The sequence below is a fragment of the Euprymna scolopes genome, chromosome 17, assembly GCF_053919585.1.
Source record: "Euprymna scolopes isolate OS-2025 chromosome 17, ASM5391958v1, whole genome shotgun sequence".
Classification (NCBI taxonomy): domain Eukaryota; kingdom Metazoa; phylum Mollusca; class Cephalopoda; order Sepiida; family Sepiolidae; genus Euprymna; species Euprymna scolopes.
Window position 1 is genome coordinate 116,124,340 of NC_136498.1, and position 15,791 is coordinate 116,140,130.

At 31.9% G+C, this 15,791-nt stretch overlaps 1 protein-coding gene and 1 pseudogene across 24 annotated transcripts in view; both read right to left on the reverse strand.

Moving 5' to 3' along the window:
• Positions 1-15,791, reverse strand: part of LOC145296919 (SH3 domain-containing kinase-binding protein 1-like) — a 452,874-nt gene that overhangs the window by 215,842 nt on the left and 221,241 nt on the right. For all 24 annotated transcript variants that reach the window (XM_080143107.1, XM_080143091.1, XM_080143089.1 and 21 more), the window contains 2 exons: positions 8,030-8,133; positions 780-897 (listed from right to left, as the gene is read on the reverse strand). In XM_080143107.1, the coding sequence (XP_079999233.1) occupies positions 780-897; positions 8,030-8,133 (222 nt within the window). The remainder of the gene's footprint in view (positions 1-779; positions 898-8,029; positions 8,134-15,791) is intronic.
• Positions 13,377-13,493, reverse strand: LOC145297411 (5S ribosomal RNA; annotated as a pseudogene).

Below are 15,791 nucleotides of genomic sequence, written 5' to 3' on the forward strand. Positions count from 1 at the left end.
ACAAATGTACTTTGTGTGTCTTGCAGTGTTATTAGATAGGGTTTGTATCGGGATGCCCCGACAAGCATCAAAAACCGATAACTGAAAAAACTTGATTAAAGAAAGAACAGTCTGATTTTAATAATTTAATACTTTGATAAAGTTCAACATCATAAGTGCATTTTAAAAGTTTTATCACCGCACAAGCAGAAGGGCTGCTGTATAAAATCAAAAGTAGGTTCTTTGATGACATGGGCACATTAAAAATAAATGTTTTTGTTTAGAGCACAAATGAACCATATTTGACTTTTGTATTTTTAACTTTAATTAAAGCCATTATATAAAAATAATTTTATAAAATCAACAGTAGCTTCTCTACAGTGCAATGTAGATTACAATGTATTGTGGACTGAGTCACTACAGAAAGGCATGTGAAGTTTCCTTTCGGTGCATCATAGCGGGTCCCCAACTAGAGTAGGCAATCATTTGATTTGATTGAAAAATGGGCAATTTCCCGATTTTGATAATAATAAAAGTATTGGTAGTGTTGAACATCCTTTGATTTTCATTCAATTCTGAGGAACATCAGTTCTTTCTGTTAGTTCTTCTATAAATGCCAGTTCACTCCAATTTATAAAAGGTTAATTATCTCGGATCAATTCTTCGTTTGAAAACTGATTATTATTTTTTTATTTTTTGCAATCATATATATATATATATATATATATATATATATATATATATATATATTACACACACAAGCACACACATAAAATAAAAAATAATATTAAAAACGTCACCTGTTTTTACACTTTTTTCTTTTTCTTCGTCATCTGGATTTTCACAGCATTCCACAAAATTTGAAGGAAACAATCCTGTTTTACCATTTAGCCGTCCCTCCCACCAGCCAACCTCAACCTGGAAGGGTTAAAAAAAAAAAAAAGAATTAAAAAATAAACAGGAAAATACATTTCAAATAAGAAAAAAAAAGCCTTAAGAATCGATGTATTTGTCTTTTCTTGTTAAAGAAAGAAAAAGGAAATTTAATAAAAAAAAAAAAATATTCCGAAGCAGTCAGACCATCGTTAATGTTTTTAGCTGGATGTCAAGCACTACCAGAGGACAATTTCAGTTTTCTTAAAGTTGCAATTATTCTGTTTTTGCAAAGGGGTTTCAAAATTAGCTTTAATTCATTATATGTTATAGTTTTTTAAATTAAATAATAAGACTCCCTGAGTTGCATTTTGTTTTTGTTTTTTTTGTTTTTTGTGATTCCATTAAACTACTGCACTGTACCAAAGTTGCACTTACCCTAGGCTGGTTGAATCAGTTTTGTCTGGAGGAGGAAGTGTCATGAAAGTATGAAATTCACAAGCCGTGTCAGTCACATTAAAGATGGATTTTAATTTGCAAAAAGATTTTTTTTTTCCATACATTTTCAAATTTATGCTAACCAGCAATACATTTTTCCTGATATTTATCCTCTGATGAAAAAAGGTTATCTTTGAGAATCCATGGGTTAAAGATTAAGAATTATCTTCTTTATTTTAATTCCTTGTTTGAGTTTTTTAATGGTTATATCTTATATATTGAGCTTTCGATTATCTCAATAGATTGTAATATAAAGATCTATCTTTGTAATTATATATATATATATATATATACATACATACACACACACAATATCAATTAGCCATAGATTAAGCAATAATTCATCTACTGAAGAAATTTTCAACAACAATAGTTACACATACAACAATGTTTTAAAAACAGTGTTTATGTTAATACTAAAATTGAGTATTACAACAGAAATATAAAGAATGATAGAAAGAAAATAGAAACTGGAAGATTATTTGGTATACACCCCCATTCACGTTATTAGTTAAATTTAAAATTGGGCACCAGTTTGTTAACTTTTTAAGTCAGCATTTCCTAGTAACTAATCCTCTATCAGGGTTTGTACAGATTTTCAATGTTCATTTTCAAGGCTTTTCAAAGATTCCAAGGTGTTCTTCAGACAAAATTCCAAGATTTCAAAACAAATTTGGAGTTTGTTTTACAATCCACAATGATTTAAAAAATTCAGGTCACCATTGGATGGTCCAGACTGCGCAAAAAAAGTTTTAAGAGGGAAGGGGGGGGTATTTATGGTGCCCACCTGTGCCCCGCCCCAAACAAAAAATTAAATTATTAATGAAAGTAAAAATAGAGGGAAATTTGAACCCCATCCCCAATAATATCCTACAATGCTACCAGACAATTTCAAAACACTGTATTTGGATTTTATTTTCAATATTTTAAAAATATTTTAATGGTATTTTTAATAACACTTAAAAAAATAATTTAATAGTATTTATTTCGATTTATTTTTAATATTCCAACAAATTTTTACTGGACATAATACAATTTTCAAGACCTTCTCAAAACATTTCATATTATCAAGGATTTTTCAAGATACTAATAGAAATAAGGCCTTTTTAAGGCAAAAGTCAAAATTCAAACACTTTTCAAGTCTGTGTGAACCCTGTCTGCATAAAATGTTTAATAAAAATACTGTTAAATTTAATTATAATTGTACAAATGATTTAAAAAATATAATTAAGAGTCATAATAAACAGATATTAAACCGTAATGATAGAACTAGTAATACACAAGATAATAATAGCAACAGTAAGATATCTACATTTTCACTTTTAGAGATATACTAGCATTTCAGCCCGGGTGTTTGGATGTGTGTATTGAGCAAAAAAAAAAAGTGGCAGTAGAAAGGCAGGCTCGAAACCATACCACAAAGGACGAAAAAAACGGGGGGAAAAATGTGACGTCTTTGTCGTTATGACCACCGCCAAACCGGAGGTGATGTAGGTTTTAATTAAGGCTAGACAATAGTAAGGAGAAGATGACTTTAAAAAATATTGGCAAAAAAAAAGTGCCCAGTTGAAGGTGAAGATATTAATGTTTTTAGCCAATTTTTCGATATTTGTCGTCTGAAAGGTCGAACTTCAAAACGATACTGATCTTGTAAAAACCCGTCGCCTCTGTCGAAAGTTTTAAGCACACATGCAAACATACATACATACATACATACATTTATATATTGGTAACTAAAAGTTTTCGACCCAAACTGATTAAAAAGCTTGGCCTATCTCTGAATACCCTTTATGTAAAATTTCAAATGTTTAGACCAGAAAGTGTCTGAGTAATTTGGTAGAAACCGCGGAGGTCAAATGTTTTAAAAACTTTTGATCCTTATTATGACCCCTTAACATTTATTGTTTTGGGCTCAAATCAAGTTATTAAGTTAGATCCATGTCCAAGGAACCTATATCTAGAGATAGGAATGAGTACTCACAACAAGAAAAATGTTTAACTAAGAGTATAGTTTATTTGGAAACTGTATCCTCAGAAATGATCTTAGTCTAAAAATATATGAGATGAAGAGTAGTTGTATTGATTATAAAGGTAGATACAGAAACTATAAAAAATCTTTCAATAACCAGGGTAGGTTGGTTGGTTGTTTTTGTTTTACGGCATATCAACCTTTTTCAGGTTATTTAATGCCGAATCTAGTTATTTTGAGGAACGATTTTTGATGGAGCATATTTTTTTTTTTAAAGTCAGATTCTATTTAACCCATAGTTGGGACCATAACAGGTACTACCACTCCGGGTCAAAGTGGACCTGGGAGCAATGGCAATTAAAGGGTGGCTCCACACTCCCCAAGGCCCGCAAGGTGGGGCCCTCACCATCGGATATAGTTTTAGGTCATATCCAGGAACACCAGGGTAGGAGCAGAGACACCTCACTGTCCAAACATATATTGTCTGTTATGGAAAATAATACAGCACTTGTAAAAAGATGGAGAATTGAAGAAGGCTTCAATCCTGACATTGCACAAGTCTTCTCTGTCTAAAAAAATTTTTAGTTATTATTGTATTCCCAATTAAAGATAAATAACTGAAGCAAAGAGATGAAGCAGGTATTAATTGTAGGCACTTCTAATGATTTACTCTGGATAAATATGGCAATAATATAGCAAATATTCCATAACCTTCCAGAAGAAAATTAATGGGTCTTAGGGGTAATTAAAACACCTCTGACTAAGTATATATATCTAATGTTAATTAATTTTCTAAACTGGAGTAGTTGAAAAATGTAACCAAGAAATGAAATAAGACCAGTTAGCAATTAAACTATTAGTGAACAATTTTTATGGGGTTAGTAATATAAATGCATGCGTGTGTATATATCTATGAATATAATTATAAAACTCTGTGGACTCCTCGGGCGTCCTTCCTTGCTTGCTTGAATCTTGCCTTCGATGATGGGGCAATTCCATTTTTTAAAAAAGGTTTGACAAGCGAATATTACATACAAGTCTATATATATATATATAGACTTGTATGTAATATACTGAGTTCGTGTAATCCAGTAAATTTTCATATACCAATAAGTTTTAAGCCAAAAAGTTAAAAAATCTTGTTGCTATCAACACCTTTTTTGAAGTCTTGATTTTGCTTATACGGTGTATATATATATATATATATAGAGAGAGAGAGAGAGTTTTATGTTTTAGTTTTGATTCTAGCTGATAGCATCCAAGCAATATATATTTCTTTTTAATTTTGATCTCAGTATTATATATGAGGTTCAAAATAATAATGAATAAAGAATTGTCTCTATAATAATTCATATGTAATCCGCATGAATTAAAGTACGATATTTTAGCGTATCTTATGACTGGGCAATGCCAGGCGACCTATTAGTGTGTGTGTGTGTGTGTATATGGTGGTGGTACAAACATATAAAAATGGGGTGATTACTAAATTCGAAGGTTATCAAAAAAAAAAATATATATATATATATATATATATATATATATATAAAAGTGGTGTAGAGGTAGGTTCAACTGCTTGATCTCTTAAAATAGAGATTATGAATGTATTCATATATGTATAACTAGTGTATTTTGCCGTCTGAAGCATAGCTATTTTGGAATATTTTTAAATGATATATTTCAAATTGTCCAAATGGTTATGAAACAATTGTAACGCATCAGAAAATACACAATTTGATGTTCTCATATATATATATATTTATTTATTTATCAGTGGTGAAAAAACCGGACTAGAGTGCTCAATGTGTAGCCAGAGCAGTATATAGGAAATTTATTACTATGAGTCCAGAATGAGTTTACATATTGTTTCAGCTAGGGGGAAATGCTCAAAAGAAGAGGAAATATCCGACGAGCTTCGTAGATGGACCGAGCAATGAATTCTGACAAAGCTAGTCGGATATTTCCTCTTCTTTTGAGGATTTTCCCCTAGCTGAAACAATATGTAAACTCATTCTGGACTCATAGTAATAAATTTCCTATATATATATACGCACACACGCAAATATATAAATATGTCTATTTTTTATTAATATTTGTTCATGTGAATATATATATTTATATTTTTAAAGTAGCTTCTGTTGATAAGATAATTTCTTGTTTTTTTTTTTTTTTACTTATTCATCTGTTATTAGTATAAAATTGATAGTTTGATAAATACAGGTTTAAGCATAGTGTTGTTCATTAAGCCCCTGTAAAACAATGTTGAAAATTTGATGTTTTTATTTTTATTGCTGAATTACATTCAATCTAATCGTGGATATAAAAAAAGTTGTCAATTATTTCAGATTTTTATTATTTATTTATTCTTATACATAAATGTTGTGAAGACTCACCCACGCATAAGATACGAATGCTTCAGAGCTGTATAAATACACCGAGAGGTACTGAATCTCGAGGTGGTGTGTGTACTTTGTAGTGCATCATATTAATGTTTAAAAAAAACAAAAAAACACTTGAACCAAAAATCAAATTTTTCCCCCCACTCTCTTTTGGTGTCTAAACCTAAATATGGATTCCATGAACAAAGTTTCTTTTCTAGAACTGCCTGCTCTGTTCTGCTGGTTTGCTTTCCATATGACTACAATATTGTTGTAAACAAATTAATCTAATTATACAAAATTTCCACTATTAACAAGTACTACACTATTTTTCTTATGACTACCATACACACATCAACCCTGATTCTCGAGTGGCCTCTGGGCCTTGATATGTGGTGACCCCTTTGTAAAAAAAAAAAAAAAAAGTATTACAACTGTTGTTCTCTGTATACTGTTTTGTTCTCAAAAGACCTTTTTTTTTTAGCCCACGTTCATATCTTCTTGAATGACTGGCCTGGGCCACAACAATAAATTTGGGTTTTAACCCAATAATATTAACATGAAGGAGGGGAGGGGTGAACGTATGTATACTAATGTTATAATATATTTATGCAAATGTACATCTGTAGTCAGTTTGAATTATTTACCATTGAAATAAGTATACTGCATATGTTTGGAGGTGGGGGGGGGATAACCTTACAAAATGTGTTGGGGTAAGGGGAAGTAAGTTTTAGACAAGAAACGACAATTAATTGAGGTGGCATCAGCAATATCTATCCCGAGGTTTTATGGGTTATATTCTTCATTAAATGTTACTGTGTGTGTAGGTGTGTGTATATACATATTCAAAATCAAGAAAAAAGAAAAGTGTCATATTCAATCAGACATGCCTTGATAATGACTTGCAGCCTATATATATATATATATATATATATATATATATATATGTATGTGCGTGTGTTTTTGAAAGACTATATTTTATTATTTTTTTCTTTGTCATATGATTGATATAAATATTTATATATGTTGTTGAGGGTGTGTGTATTGGTGTTGTTACATATTTATGTAAATGTAAATATGTACTCAGTTTGAATAATTTGCGATTGAAACAAGTATATCACATATGTCGGGGGTGGGGGGGATTGTAGCTTTAAAGTTTATGTGCGCTCAGTAAATGTATTGGGGTAGGAGGATGTGACGTCTAGACAATAAATTTAATAGGTCAGCTTGTTGGTTGTCATTGCTAACTCTTTTGTGCTATTTTTTTTTTAATTATAGTAATCTTTATTTTTCCCTTGATTCCGATACAATTACCGATTCCAAGTTTTTAAATTTCTAAATATATCTTGTTTTTCTTTTTTTTTTTTTTTTTGTGTGTGTGTGGAGGGGGGGCTTACAAAACCCATGTAATATGTACATATATTTTCGTAAACATAAAAATACACTTGTTGGGGGGTAATTAATAGATTTTAGTTTTACTGATAGTCTAAAAATCAATAAATATTTATCGTTTTATCGTTAATACAAGACGTGAAAAATTAAGTTTTAAATAAAAACAAAAAGAAAAACAATAAAAAGAATCCTTTTTGGCATTGGAAAAGGGACATTTTTTCCAATTCTGATACCCCAAAGTGTTTCGATTTTTTTTTTTTTTTTTTGATTCCCAATTCTGATTAATTATCCTAACACAAATATCATAATTTAGTAATTTAAATTTTATGACGTGAAATGGTTAAATTTCAAATCTAGAATTTTTTTTATTAAATACAAGACAAAAAATACAGTATATCTCCTTAACCTATAGGTTTTCGATGTCTACCCATCTCCTCAGACGAGAAAATATTAGCAAATATTATAATGGTTTATACCTAATTTGATAAATACAATAAAAACTTAATTATGATTTGCTATGTTTATTTATTTATTTATTTTTCTATGGGAAATTAATTTTGTGCAGGGGGGGGGGGCATAGGCAATTACATGTGGGTTTTACAATGTTTTAACTTGGTGTTAATAATAGCTAAGGAGAAAGGGTGTCACTTGAATTAAGGGTTAATGTTTATTTTTTTTATTATTATTATTACATTTTCACCCCAAACAAAGCACATTGCCACTTTGATGTAGGGGGCTACTATCAGGGACCTAAGTTGCAGGGGTACTATGTAGGGAGCTTAGCAGCAAGATGTCTGTTCACATTACACTTGAACTTCTGCATGTCAGTACAATTGGGGAAGCAGGAAAGAGAATTCCAAAGTCTAGCAGTTTTGGGGAAGAAGTTACTAGAGTAGAAGGCCTTCCCACATCTAGGGATCTGTAATGTGTAATGCGTACAAACCTCTCTTAATACTTCAAGAACATCGCCTGTATGAAGTTCAAGTTCATCTTCAGCATCTGGAGTGTAATCGAAGCAGACTTTTGCTAATTTCTTCTTTGAGAATGCTACAAAGAAAAACAAAGAAAACAAATCAAAAAGTGATACAACAATAAAAAACAATAAAATTTACATTTATTTTTCTGTTATGACATCAAAAATTTACTTCATTTATGTTTCACAATTTTTGAAATAAGGATTAAGAATTTGGATTCTTCATTTAGTTGTTACGTTCATAACATTTCAGCCGATGTAACCTCTGACCTTCTTTTGAATTTGGAAATACCATATATTTCAGCATATAAGGCAGATAAAACAAGGTACAAAATTGGAGTAAATTTTAATAAATTTATCATGTATCGGTTGTATAAGACGACTGCTAAATCACGAAACCATGTTTGTTTAACCTAGGCTAGAGATTGCAACACCCGGTATCTTATGAAATTGGTTTTTAAAGAAGATTTTTTTTTTTTTTTTAAACTTTAAGGGTCATCTTATACGTTAAAATATACAGTACATCTTCTGTTTTTGATATCATAATGATATATATATAGTTATGGTATCATAGGCTATGATACACACACACATTTTTTTCTTGCTTTTTCGGCGTATAAGGCAACAGTCAGATAAGACAAGGTACAAAATTGGAGCAAATGTTAATAAATTTATTATATATCGGTTGTATAAGACAACTGCTAAATCATGAAACTATGTTTGTTTAGCCTAAGCTAGAGATTGCAACACTCGGTATCTTATTTTTTTTATTTATTTATTTATTTTTTTTTATATTACATTTTCACCCCAAACAAAGCACATTGCCACTTTGGTGATGAAATATTGGTTTTTAAACATGATTTTTTAACTTTAAGGATCGTCTTATATGCCAAAATATATGGTAATTCAACTTTAATTTTGGAACATTATTGCATCATTTTGAATTACTTTTGTCTGTAGTAAGGATTGAACCACTGCACTAAATTGATTACCAATCAATTCCAAGTGGAAGTCTTCTGACAGTTAAAGGTCCAACTCTGATTACAGGTAATAAGTAAGAATAACACAATTAACATTTCTACCTAAGCCATGACTGATAGAACAAAAACAATTTGAAATAAATAAAGGGTTCAATTAGAGATTCTGTATAGATTCCATGGTTTCAGTAGAATGATTTCTATTTTCAAAAACGATACATCTGAACAAAGTCCGACGTTACATCAGCCAAAATATTGTGGAAATATCAACCCAAGATGAAAATAGTCTGAATAATCTAAAGCAGGGTTTCCCAAAATGGATCCCACGGAGCACTGGAGCTCCGTGAGTTAGACAGGGGCTCTGGAAGCTCTTTCTAAAAAAAAAAAAAACAAAGTTTATATGGAAAAATTAAATGGCTGCAGAATTTCATTATTGATCTTTTTTACTGGAAAGTAATATGATACATAACTACAGATGTAAAGAGTTTCAGGATGGTTTATGAAAAAGGAAAAATAAAAAATTAACAAAAAATGCAACAATATTTGATTGATCAAAAACAAAACATGATTGTACACATTATCATTAGTTAGGGTTAAAATTTGAAATTAATGTTTTTTACATTTATTTTAAAATTATCTTGTAAGTGTTCCGTGAAAAACCTTTGCCCTGCTCAAAAGGCTCCATGGTGTCTTGAAGTTTGAGAAACCCTTATCTAAAGGATACAAATTACTAATCCCTATTACAAAAATCCTGAAAACATTTCATTTTATATTCGCTTAACCCTTTGTAGCAAATTTGTTACAATAAAAAAAACTAAATATTTTTTTTAAATGTAGCATAAAACGAAAAAAGCATGTCGAAAGCATTGTTTGTAGTCATGGTTTATAATAAAAAAAAAAGTGAGAAAGAAAAAAAAAAATCATGTTTCTTTTACTCCAAAATTTTATTTAACTCAAGAAATAAGTCCACCAGTGAAACTTAAAAACCTATTTACTCCATAATTTATTATTTACTTTTTTTTTAAATATGAACTTCAAAAACCAATGACGCTGTTCAAAATATACCAAAATGCAAGAGAATACTTTAAAAATGATCAAAATTGTAAAAATTGATCACAAATCAAATTAGGTTTCGACTTATGAGATGAGGATTGATCATCTGGATCATCTGGATTATATGGATTACTGTTCTCAACTTGGAAAATTTTCTGCCAAACTTAGGAATCTTTCTGCCAAACTTAGGAATCTTTCTGCCAAACTTTGGAATCTTTCTGCCAAACTTTGGAATCTTTCTGCCAAACTTTGGAATCTTTCTGCCAAACTTTGGAATCTTTCTGCCAAACTTTGGAATCTTTCTGCCAAACTTTGGAATCTGCACAGAATTTCTAACAGAACACTTCATTTAATCCACAGGGTTAGCATGCACTCGTTCTGTCAGGCATGGCTGGATAGAAGTCTTAAGTAATTTTCAATTATATATTTTGTATTGTTAGCACTGACCTCTAACCTCCAAGGATTCGTAGCATCATGGATAAAGTACCTGACAAAATTAAAGTGATACTCTTCTGATGGTTGAAGATTCAATTCTTAATGTGGAAAGAATACAATTGTGAATTACTTAAGAAGTCTACCTGGTTATGGTTGACGGAATGAGAGTATGCTACCCATGTTCATTAAAGAACAAGTTAAGATAACAAAGGGATACAAAATTTACAATGAAATTTTATTATGCTATATCAGTTCAAAAGAAAATACAATATTTAGGGATAGGGAAACCTCTTTAGGCCATGACATTTTAAAGCCAAACTCATCTCATCAGAAGAGGAGAGTAAAGACACATATTATAAAGAGAAGAAAAATTTTAAAAGACCTTTACAGAAGGAGGATCAAAGGAAAAACAGAAAAAAGATAGGCTGCTCCTTATTGATTTAGGGCCCCCCACCTTTTTTTGGGGGGATAAGATTGTAATTCTGGATTGACCCCAGACTAATCTAATTGTCAAATTCCATTTGATTCAGGAACTGGATAACTTTCAGATTACAATCCGATTGTTATCTGATGTAATCCACAGTGATCTCACTCAAAGATTGATCCTGTGTGACGTCACAACTAAAACGAAAACAGCTGTCCAGACAGGATTTGCAGTGAGCTGATGGACCGAAATATCTTGAAGTAGAAGCATTGCAGTAAAGTACAAAATAAAAGTAAAACCATACAAAAACTGCTAAATTGTGAAACTGGTAAAACCAAACAGGAAAACCATGTAAATAAATAAGTTTATTGAACTTAAGGAGTCGGAGTCAGATAAAAAATTCCGACTGACTGACTCCTAGTACTCTTAGCAATCTCTCTCCGACTCCAGCTAAAACCTCTGACTCTACAACACTGCCGAGAACGAGTTATTTGTACAAATTCAGTTCAAGAGCATAACTCATTAATAGCAATTTTTTTAAAAAATGTTATATTTCAAAGAAATCCCATTTCATCAGTAAAACTGTTCAAAGATGTCATCGGTATTAGGCAATCCCTCTTTCATCCTGTATAAATTCCATTTTTCAATTTATCATTTTCTTTGTTTACTTCCAGACTAAATTAATCGCTCGTGATACTACCCACAAACATGATATCAACTTCAGAGAGATGACAATGACTCAATGGTTAACGACACCAACTGACAACCTGGGTGTGCCAAGTTCAAATCCAGTTCATTTCAAAGAGACCCTTTCACTTAGGAATGTTGGCAACTTTCATGTGGTCCCTTCTGTAAGTACCCAATATCCTTCTAGAAAGAATTCTTAACAGAAAGATATCAGGGAAACAAATGCCAACAAAAATCATCATGAATGAATAATCAACAACAATCGCAATGTGTTGGATCCACTTAATAATTTGAAGTTTAAATGGTTTTATTTTACAGTTCAACAGCACAACTTATATTAATGGCAAGTTTAACAATTTTATGTTTCAACGAAATCCTATCTTATCAGTAAAATACTAAAATGATATACGTTTATAAATTCTTTCAATTTTAAAAATTCATCCACAAAAAAAAAATAAATAAGCCTTCCACTAAATGATCGTTGTATGCTTAAATATGTAAGTAAAATAGATTTTCGGACATTGTTTCTTTGTTATTTTCATGATTTATTTCTCATAAAGAATAAAGTAAATTAAATGTTTTGTAAAGCTAACAAATAATTGCTTTTATATTTTTAGCGACCACATATTCAAGTATACTTCTTCTCCACACAAGTCAGCCATTTTGCATGTTTTGCTATCATGAATAACACATAGGCATCACAAGAAAGAGGAAAGGGTGAAAAGAAAAAAAACAGGTGTATTTGCATGCATATATTTATTCATACACAAAAATTTACTTCAAAATTCTGTATCCATTATAGCTCTACTACATCGTGAATGCCTTGACAAAGGGAATACACCTTGACCAAAAATCCGGTTTGAAGTTCTGATAGTTGAATGGTGAAGCACTGCAACACCTTTCCGGCAACTCCTGCAGTTGTGCCGGCTCTGACCGGATTGGCTTGCTTTTCCACCAGACTTTGTCTGCAACACTGAGAAGGGGACCCTGGTAACTGGGCAAACCTAGGTCTCCTTATCACCCGCCCAGGCCTGCATCTGGAGAAGCAACCCCAGCTTTGACTTTATAGCCATAGCAGACACTGCAGTGCACAAGACTAGATGCAGAATGCTATTTTATCATTAGACAGAAAGTTGCCATTAATCAGTTCTAAAGTTTGACAAAGATTTTTGTTAAAAAAACAAAAAATTAACCTAAAGAAGGTCAAGACCTTACATTGACTAAAACATTATGAAAATAATAATCAAATGAGAACAGTAGCCAAATAATAAAGGCTTCCTTCAGTCTTGACAGACTATGGGTACCCACGGTAAGGGTGTCTGCGCGTGAAATTTTTTGTAGCAAGAGTTGTGCAATCTCCAACCACACGTCTCCTGAGTCAGCGTTGTTAAATATCAGTGGCAAGTGGATTGGTTGGTTGGTTGTTTTTGTTTTACGGCATATCAAACCTTTTCAGGTTATTTAATGCCAAATCCAAAGATTTTGAAGAAAATTTTTTTTAATAGAATATATTTGTTGTTTTTAAGTCCGTTTCTATTTAACCCATAGTTGGGACCCTAACAGGTACTACCACTCCGGGTCAGAGTGGACCTGGGAGCAATGGCAATTAAAGGGTGGCTTCACACTCCCCAAAGCCCACAAGCTGGGGCCTCACCACTGGATATAGTTTAAGGTTATATCCAGGACCGTGGCAAGTGGAGGTTCAGGACGACTGGAAACAAATGCCGAGATAAGCAGAAAGCACATACAGCACCTAGAATTCCCAAATGGTCACCCATCTGGTACTAGCCAGGCTCAACATTGCTTAACTTCGGTGATCTGATGGGAACCGGTGTGTCAACGTGATTATGCCATATATAATACAAATTAATAAATGTATATCAATGTTTTCCATTACATATATTGAGGATTGACCGTTTGTTTGGTAATATATGGTATTTCATTGAGGCCGTAAAGCATTTAGAACTATGTAAAATTTAATATTAGAATTTTTTATATGACGACTGATTATTTTTAATACAAAAAATACAAATGATCAATCCTCATATAAAAAAAATTCTAATGTTAAATTTTACATATTTCTAAATGCTTTATGGCCTCAATGAAACACCATATATTAGCAAACAAACGGTCAATCCTTAACATATGTAATGGAAACCAAACAGATGTTGAGTGAAATCCACACATACAAAAATGTCTTTTAGTTTTAGAGAAGAGACTCAATAGATAAAGTTGGTTGGCATTGCAGATTACTGTTATTGTTTTATTTTTTTAATAATATTCGATAACATAGGGGGTAGGGCATCCCCCCCTTCTCCAACTGGGTCAGGGAGGAGTAACATTAGAGCTGAGAGGGAGTTGGGAGACTTCAGCTTCCTGTCTTTGTTAATATCAACATACACGAGTCCATCTTGCTATCATTTTTACCCACATATAATTCTTTAAATCAACAAACATTCATGTTCAAAAAGATCCCTCTCAGGTTGCAAATAAAAATGCCACATTCAATTCCAATTGGTTGAAAGTTGGAGTAAGTACAACTTAACTATAAAAACTATCTTAGAATTTAAATCCATGTATTTAGTCTGATGCCTTCTCTTGGAAAGCAAACAAAATGTTTCTGCATACCTTACTTGCCATAAGTATATTTTCATACTACTACTAATGATAGTTTCTTCCTTCAGACTGCTAAGCTTTTGAATTCCCTCGCAGATTCCTGCTTCCTTGACCGTACTGACATGCAGAAGTTCAAGTGTAATGTAAACAGACATCTTGCTGCTCAACTCCCTACATAGTATACCTGCAAATTATGTCCCAGATAGTAGCCTCTTACATCAAAGTGTGCCTTGTTTGTGGTGAAAATGCAATTTAAAAAAAAAAAAAAAAAAGTATTGAAAAACTCCCCAAAAGAGGAAAGTTCTCCTTTCTCAGTTTGTAGGGAGTCAGGTGCAATTCAATCTCTTGTCGCACTCATAATCAGTAGTAATCACAAGAAATGCAGTGAAATTACTGGCAGGTTAAGAGATGAGAACCAGCTTGTGTGCAAGACATGTTAGATAATGGAGACGGATGAGAACTCAAATGTGGAGAAAGTATATCTGGATGGTGAAGCTATTGAGAAGTTAACCTGGTGATACCATTAGAGCACAGGGTGGAGCAGGTGCTTGTATCATCATGAATGGATGGAGAAGGTTAAATGAACTTTTTCTATTACTAATCAAGAGCATTACCAATGTTGACCGAGAGAAGAGTCTATCAGGTGCATGTATACCATATAATGATGTATAGAGGTGTGAAACCTTTTCAATGAAGGTTGATGGCATAAACAGAGAAAAAGGATATGAATGTGTAATGCAAGTTCTTAAAGATGGGCTTAGATCTGATGACCTCAGAGGAAGATTAAATTTGGACACTAGGGGAAGAGTTGTGAACAGAAAACATCCTGAACGAATTAGAAGGAAAAATATACAATAGAACCCTGAGATACAGTGGCCCTAGAATACTTTTTTTTTTTTTTTTTTTTTTCAGGTTATGATGTGAAATACAATGTTTTTCCAGCCCCTGGGTACGGTATTTTCCACACCTTACAATGTTATTTATCATATTATTTGATTATATACATATGTATTATATACAGTACTGTATTTTGTTACTAATTTTTGATGCCATATCCCAGGGTTCACTACTGTATATAAATAATTAACTTAACACTTCATCGGCTACAGCAAGATCACTCTTTGTTTGACCCGCTTAATAAAAATATATCGTAAACAAAGGGAGAAAATTCATTAGTAAAAAATAGGGATACGGTAGTAGTAATAAAATCTGAGACTGTTTTGATTAGAATTAGGGTGAGAACATCTTGGAAAGAAACTTTGTTCATGAAAGAACTTAACTAAAACCTTTTCATAGAATGTAAATCTGAACAATTTGCCTCAAGATTTCCCTCTGGAATGAAATACAAATATTTTTGTGTAGCTTACATATTTCTACACTACTACAAAACCCTACTTATATATTGAGAACTGTTGAAAAGCTGGTGTTATTTATAATGTTATTTGATTATATACATGTGTATTATATACTGTACTGTATTTTGTTACCAAATTTAATGCCGTATCCTGGGGTTCTACTGCATGGCTAAAAATTCATTTTG